This window comes from Juglans microcarpa x Juglans regia, chromosome 6S (genome assembly GCF_004785595.1).
Source record: "Juglans microcarpa x Juglans regia isolate MS1-56 chromosome 6S, Jm3101_v1.0, whole genome shotgun sequence".
Lineage (NCBI taxonomy): Eukaryota > Viridiplantae > Streptophyta > Magnoliopsida > Fagales > Juglandaceae > Juglans > Juglans microcarpa x Juglans regia.
The window spans coordinates 952,758-961,085 of NC_054605.1; the positions used below are offsets into that span (position 1 = coordinate 952,758).

The following is an 8,328-nucleotide window of genomic DNA, read 5'->3' on the forward strand; positions in this document are numbered from 1 at the left end:
ACCTCATATTTTACATGTTCTAAATCTATATATGACCTTAGAATTTGTAAGAATCAATCAACTATTATGCCAAATCCATCCAATCCATGGCATGCATTTGTGGGCCTTTTTGTGATTTTATGTCTATAACCTCTTTGGATGCATGAGTAATCAAGTTTCATCAAGTAGAAAACCATAAATCTGATCTTGGAGACATGTTTATAACTTAGGTTAAGGTCACACAAGTTTATCCCATCACTTATGGATTGGTTAACACCAAATCATCATAAAACCCTCAAACCGGGTGCATGCATGATGCTTCTAGCTTTCTCTTCGTCAATGTGAGTTTTAAAGCCTAAATGAATCATGCACTCTAACTCTCATCTTGATAACAAAGCATTTCTAGATGTTTAACACTCATGCTTTGGAACTTTGCCAAGATTTCACAAGATAAACTTCAACCAAGTGAGAATTGAAACATGCTAGATGATCAACACAAGATATTGGTTTATAAACCTATCATGACAAGTTGTTTTCCTCAAATTTAAACCTTCAATCAATTATACAAGACATTAGTAAAAAAATATAAAATCATATCATAACATGTCATGGCTAAAATTTCATCCCAAAATAATTTATTCAAGCTAGACTCCAAATTTGAACCGAAATGCATGTCTTCGAGTTAAACCTCACATAACTCAATCAAATCTTCATTCTCATGCCAAAACTCAAAGTCTAACATGTCAATCTAACATCCAACAAAAAGATAGGGTACGATTACTCAGTAAACCATGGCTTTTGATGCTTCAAGAACAACTCACTGCATGAACTTACTTTTACACCCCTCAGTTTCACCCTTCTCTCACACTAGGACTATATTGCTCTCAAGAACACTAAGGGAAAGCTTGAGGAAGTTGTGTGACGAATTGAGGGGTGAGGGGGGTTATTTATAGGACTCAATGGAGGGGTGACAAGTGAGGAAGGGCACGACTTGGCTTAAGGGTGAGGGTTGTGAGTGGTGGATGTGGGCAGTGGAAGTGTTGAGTGTATTTTCATATGCATCATGGCTTTGGTCAGTTGAATAATGGCCGAAAAATACTTGATTACCATATGGTCAACTACTAGAGGGTGACCATTGGTGCAGGGGCTGAATGGCTTCAGAATTTGAAACAAGATTTCAAGCGAAATCAAGTGATGGCCGAAAGTTTTGGGGCTTCAAGGCTCTCCGGTTTTGATCCTTCTTTTGTCCCATCTTCTTGGTCTATTTTATTGGCATAATTACCACCATTGAGTGGCCTTCCGAGGGGGTGATAAAGTATGAGTGGTGGTCATATGATTTGGTTTGAGCAGAAATTGAAGGAAGGTTTGGAGGTGCATGGCTTTCAGTTAAAATGATCTACTTCACCATCCCATTTGCCAATCGATTTTGATGCTCATGGAAAGGGATTGGCCAAATATAAAATTGAGTGCTATGAAGCACTTCCTTAGGGTGAAATGGCAGAGGTAGTGACGTGAGGGGGTGGCAAATTTAGGTGCAGAAAATTTTTGAAAGAGCAAGGGTAAACGGTTTGGTCCATTCTTCATTTCCTAGGTGAATAGTTGTGATTTTGGCTTGGCTCATTGAACTATTTTTGGCCTCCCCTTAGGTATGATCTTAGGTGATATAATGAGGGTTGAATGGTTTAGAGAATCTCTTGAAAAACTTGTGGAATAGGCGTGGTTTTGGTGGCTTGTTTAAAGGATTGCTAGGTTTTGCACCAAGGGTGCTGATTGGTGGGTTGTTTGGCATTTGACATGCATTTTCTTCAAGTGATATGGGTTGGGTTAGTTCTAACCTTCAACGGTTGTCTAAGGATGATGCAAAACAAGTGTAAAAGACAAAAAATTACAGATCAAGAAATCTGAAGAAAACTATGCAAGTCATGATGCTTGGGTTACTATTCATGGGTCTGATGATGGTTTTGGAATAATAACCATAACTCAAGTTAGAAGCCTTACCATGCTTGAAAGGAAAGCCTAGGGGTGTGTGGAATGGGTTTGGGAAGAAAGAAAACCAATGGTATGGTGTATATGGGTTCTATTTGGAAGAGTGATATAAAATACTAGGCTTGGGCTTCAAGTGTTGAGTTCTCATTAGGCCAACTATTAATCCCTTTTGTGTGGGCTTAGAAGTAGACTTATCCATGGGCCCCATGTCCAAGTTCTCATTGGGCCTTTACATGGCCTGTTCACTAGGTAGGATCTTAGTCTTGGATTTCACCAAGTGGGCTTATAGCCTTAGATCTTACTAAGTTTGGCCCAATAGTCTTATGTCTGCTAAGTTGAGCCTAAGGTCTTAGGGCTCGTTTGGATAGTGAGATAAGATGAGATGGTTTTAAATGAGTTGCATAAAATATTGTTAGTGTGAAGGAGGGGCCCATCCTAGAAGGGCCCAAGCCCATGGAGGCCTAAGGGCAAAACCCTTCCATCAGTTGAAGGCCCGAGCCAGAGAATCATGTGCTGAGCCCGTGGCTGTAAACTTATCTAGGAAGACCTTTCAGTGCTGAGCTCGGATGTGCCAATGGGATCATCTTGAGGCACGGAAACCTACCAAGACCTACCGTAGGATGCCGGGCCCGACTCCCAGCTGCACATGGACGGCTGAATGAGCTCGGTCACAAATCCGTCAAACTCAAAGGACGCCGCACTCAAATGTAGGTGTCAGGAAACCCGACACGCAACAGCGTAAGCATACCCCACGTACGAAGGACGGCTCACCCATGACCTAACATCCAACTCTGGCAAGAAGCAACAGGACAGGCCTTGCTCGGCTAACACCTGATGCGCCACGACCTCTCAATAAAGAGATAGGCTTAGCGCGGTTGACACAACATGATCTCCTCCAGCCGCAGGCTGACGCACTGTGGCAACAGGAAATGAGTAACAGCAGGCCTGACACCCCACAATCTCCATCAGTAGTAGGACCCATAATAGGTATAAATAACGAGCATCCCTTCTATGGGAGCTCTCACTTAACTTTTGATTGTTCTAATTATTCATCAGAGTATTTCCTAGAAAAATCATCCATTGACTTTGACATCGAAGTGACCCCGGACATCACCGAAGCCTTTCTCCTTATTTCAGGTGAAGTAAGCTTGGTTATCGCGGAAGTGCTCAGGCTACGAAACACGGCATAAATAGTGGCACCATCTGTGTGATAATTTTCCATAAAAGTATGCCGACAATGACGCGGTCCCAAGCTACACGAAGGGAAGACGACGAAGAAGGGACGATAGAAGCAAGACTTACAAGTATGGAGGAGACAGTAAGGAAGTTGATAGAAGAAGTTGGGATGCTACGATAGGAGAATGCGGCCCTCAAGCGCACCAACGAAGAACTGATGGGAGGCGTAGAACCAAGTGGCTACGAGCACGAGGATTCACGGCGACTCCTTGCAGACACCGTGGCAAAGGAAGAGAGGCGCAAGATGCAAGTTCAGATCCAAGAGCTTGGGGATAAATGCACGGAGATGGGTAAGAAGATAGACACGCCATCCACCGTTGATCAGCTACTTGTCAGCACCGACCTCCCGTACAGCGCAGGGGTCATGGTGATGCCTGTCCCCCTAAGTTCGAGGTTCCCCCATATGGAAATGTACGACGGGTCTAAAGACCCACTAGAGCACCTGGAGACGTTCAAAGCCCACATGACCCTGCATGATTTCCTAGGGGAAGTCGCCTGCCGAGCCTTCCCATTAACACTGAGGGAAGCCACCCAGATCTGGTTTAGGTCTTTGACAACAAGAAAGGTAGATAGCTTCGAGGAGCTCACCCGCCTCTTCATGACTCAATTCCTGGTGAGTCGGAAAATGAGACACCCGGCAGCTTACCTCCTGATCATCAAACAACGTGATGGTGAGAAGTTGAAGTCATACCTCGTGTGGTTCAATCAGGAGCACATGACCATCGATGGCTAAGACGAGAAGATCACGTTGGCAACCCTCCTAGGAGGTATCTGGCCTTTGAATCCTTTCATGGACCAGACAGATGGATTCATCAATGATGAAGATACACTCGAGGCCTTGACTGCCCCACAATTGTCCAAGGTGGAGCTAGCAGGTCGGAAGGGGTCAAGCCTGCGAGAAGGTCCTGACTAGGGAAAGAGGGGGGCATCAGATGCGAAGAACAGGGGAGAAATGTCGGCTTGGACCCAAGGAGGAGGCTGCGCACACACAATCGTGGCCGTGGAAGGGAACCAACGCCTGAGCCTCCGAAGAGAGCAGCCGCCAGATGATGAAACCACCCATATTGTGAGTTCCAATGACTGACCAGCACAACACTCGAGACTGCTATGCCCTAAAGAGGATGAGGAAGGAAGACTAGCGTAATCGGGTGCACCAGTCGGAGGACAATGTAGAACGATGTGGAGAAAGGAGCACAGGTCCCCAGCGGGGTACAAGTCCTAGAAGGCAGGGAACGAGGGACGAAACATGGAGGAGTCCCCAAGCGGAGAACAGGCCACTTGGGGAGATCAGCACAATCACAGAGGGGTATGCTGGAGGTGGGACAACTTCGTCAACCTAGAAAGCACATGCCCGAAGGGCGCGGTACGAGGAAGTGTTCGCCATTGAAAGAGTTGCAAACAGGCTCCTACAGTGCATTGGAGGCCCCACGATAACCTTCGACGCAAGAGACGAAGAAGGCATCCTCCACCCGCATGATGACGCACTGGTAGTAACAATGCAAGTGGCAAACTTCAAATTCCGGAGGATTCTAGTCGACAACGACAGCTCGACAGATATCCTATTTTGGGAAGCCTTTGTGAAGATGGGAACCAGCTCGAACCAACTACACCATACTCCAATGCCACTCAAGGGCTTCACGAGAGACATTGTTCAACCAATGGGAGCCATCACTCTTTCAGTACTAGCAGGGAAGGCTCCCAGAACTACGGCCATCATGTTTGACTTCTTGGTTGTCAAGGCTCCATCCTCATACAACGCCATACTGGGGCACCCCACCCTGAATAATGTGAGGGAAATAACGTCCACCTACCACCTCAAAATGAAATTCCCCACCGACTCAAGGGTGGGCGAAGCCAGTGGTGAGCAGGTCCTGGCCCAGGAAATGCTACGACCAAGAGCCGAGGCAAGAGGTCAAACTAGTCGCAGCAGTCGCAAGGGTAAAAGAAGCACCCAAGCCGAGTTCACCCCCGCCTCTGACTGGATGGGATGAAGAGATCCGTCATGAACAAGCTATGCGGCAAGCAAAACCCAACAAACCCTTGGAGCTGGTAGCAATTGACTAGTTGACACCGAAGCGAAGGATCCGAATCGAGACTAAGCTAGATCCGGAGATGAAAGAGGCACTAATATCCCTCCTAGTAGAACACCGGGACATGTTTGCTTGGAGCCGTGAGGATATGCCAGGGATTGACAACTCCATCATTGAGCATCGGCTGTGCTTCGATCCAGCGGCTCGGAGACTTAAGCAGAAACGACGAAACTTTAGCACCGAGAAGTATGGGGCAATAGCTGAGGAGGTGGACCGTCTCCTAATAGTCAGGTTCATTCGAGAGGTCCACTATCTGGAATGGCTATCCAATTTAGTTCAAGTGAAGAAGGCCAACAGGAAGTGGCGGATGTGTTTCAACTTCACCAACCTGAATAAAGCTTGCACGAAAGATAGCTTCCCCTTAACGTGCATCGATCTGATTGTGGATTCGACAGCGGGGCATCCCTTCCTTAGCTTTATGGAAGCCTATTCTGGGTATAACTAGATCAGGATGAACCCAGATGATGAGGAGAAAACATCATTCCTGATAGACCGAGGCCTCTACTACTACAAAGCAATGTTGTTCGGCCTTAAGAATGTAGAGCCACTTACCAACAGATTGGCAGAAATATGGAGGTGTACGTAGATGACCTGTTGGTGAAGAGCAAAGAGGCCGGACAACATTTGGCAGACTTACGGGAAGCGTTCTCCGTCCTACAACAACACCGGATGAAGCTAAACCCGTTGAAGTGTGCATTCAGAGTTGAGATGGGTAAGTTTTTAGGGTTCATGGTCTCTGAGAGGGGATTGAGGCGAACCCGAAAAAGGTGGAAGTAGTGATAGGAATGCCTTCACCTCACAACCTTCATGAAGTCCAGAGACTAGCTGGACGGGTAGCAGCGTTGAACTGTTTCATCGCTCGATCTACCGATCGGTGCCTACCCTTCTTCAAAGTCTTGAGGAAAGCCCAAGGGTGGGATGAGACCTACGAAAAAGCCTTCACCGATTTGAAGTCGTATCTGAGTCTTCCCCCACTGATCAATCAAACAAGACCCGGGGAAACCCTGACGGTATACCTAGAGGTATCACCACACGTCGTATCAGCCATGCTTGATCGAGACGCGGAAGAAGGGCAGCGGCCCATCTACTACATGAGCTAGACCTTCTGCAAAATAGAGACAAGGTACCCCCGAACGGAGATGCTAGTATTCATCCTAGTCATCACTGGCAGGAGATTATTATATTTCCAGGCCCACCCGATGAAAGTACTCATCGATCTACCCCTCAAGAAGGTATTGTAGAAGCTAGACACCTCGGGACGACTTGCAAAATGGGCGATCAAGCTCAGTGAATTCGACATAGAGTATCAGCCCCAAGTCGCAATCAAAGGATAAGTGTTGGCAGATTTCGGTGCTGAGTTCACCAATTTCTCAAAAGAAGTTCTGAACACACCCCAAGGAAAGCCCTGGCAGGTCTACGTCGACTATTCATCCTACTGGGCTGGCAGGGGAGTAGAGGTGCACATCGTCACCAAGCAAGGAGAGGAGCACGACTATGTAGTCAAGCTGGCCTTCAAAACGACCAACAATGAAGCTGAGTACGAAGTGCTCTTGGCCGGAATGACCGTTGCACGATTACTTGGAGACGAAGACATAGAGGTGAGGGCAGATTCTCAAGTGGTAGTCAGCCAAGTACTGGGGGAATTTGCCACTAAGGGGGAGAGGCTAAAGAAGTATCTCCAGTTGATCTACAAGAAGCGCGACTGCTTCCACTACTTTAGCATCCAACAAGTGCCAAAAGAGGAGAAAATGAGAAGGTGGATAGTTTGGCTGCGTCCGTGTAGGAAGAACTCCTTCTTCCGAAACACACTGTAGTCAGGACGATCAACGCCCCCTCCATTGGGGCCGAAGTATCTGTCACGACCCAAGCACCTCCCGAGTGGGCAACAGATATCCAAAAATTCCTGCTGGAAAGGCAGCTGCCCAGTGACCCGGAAGAGGCACGAAAGGTCAGGAATAGGGTGGCCTGGTTCACCATGTTAGAAGGAGTCCTTTACAATAGAGGTTTTTCGGAGCCACTCCTCAAATGCCACTCATCGAATGAGCCCCAGTACGTGCTAGTAGAGATTCACGAAGGGATTTTCGGAAGCCACCTAGGAGTGAGGGCTCTTGCTGCAAGAGTGACCCGGGCTAGATATTATTGGCCCCATGTCCTCAAAGATGTGGAAGACTTCGTCAAGAAATGCCCAAAGTGTCAGGAGCACAAGCTGATTCCTCACTGCCCGGCAGAGGAGCTGACATCAGTCATAGGCCCCTGGCCCTTCATCCAATGGGGCCTAGGCCTGATTGGCTCATTCCCTGCAGCAAGAGGAGGAGCCAAGTTTTTTCATTATCGCAGTCGATTATTCCACAAAGTGGGTCGAAGCTGAGGCCCTCACAAGCATCACCTCCAGAACCATCACGAAATTCCTATGGAATTCGGTGGTCTACCGATTCGGCATACCACAAAACTTCATATCAGACAATGGAAGACAATTTGAGTGCACACATTACAGGAGTGGTGCGCAGAGCTCGAAATTAAAGTGAAGTACTCCTCGTTAGGACATCCTCAAGCCAACGGACAGACCGAGGCAACTAACAAAACCCTCCTCTCCACGCTCAAGAAGAAAATTAGGGCGCACAAAAGAGCATGGGCCGAAGAGCTCCCAAGTGTGCGGACCCTCACCGGGGAGACACCCTTCAGCCTCACCTACGGCAGTCAAGCAGTAATCCCCGTTGAAGTCAGACTCCCCACATTCTGTGTCCAACATTTCAACCCAGACACTAACAATGAAAGGCTAGACGAGAACTTAGATGCCCTGGAGGAGAGGGAGAAGAGGAAACGGTCTGGACGGTGAGTAACAAGCAAAAGGCAGAGCAATACTTTAACAGGCAGGTCAAGTCGCGGTTCTTCAAGGTAGGCGACATGGTGCTACGGCAGATTGAAATAACTACCCCGGAAGAGGGAAAGCTGGGACCACGATAGGAAGGCTTGTACGTAATGACTGCGAGCAACCAACCAGATTCTTATCGCCTCAAAAACAGCCAGGGGCACGATC

At 47.6% G+C, this 8,328-nt stretch overlaps 1 protein-coding gene across 1 annotated transcript; it reads left to right on the plus strand.

Annotated features, from left to right (window-relative positions):
• Positions 1-5,861: 5,861 nt before the first annotated feature.
• LOC121237698 lies at positions 5,862-8,127 on the plus strand. Its single transcript, XM_041134549.1, has 4 exons — positions 5,862-6,003; positions 6,636-7,021; positions 7,075-7,644; positions 7,786-8,127. The coding sequence occupies exons 1-4, from the start codon at positions 5,862-5,864 to the stop codon at positions 8,125-8,127; spliced, it is 1,440 nt and encodes a 479-aa protein (XP_040990483.1).
• Positions 8,128-8,328: the final 201 nt, after the last annotated feature.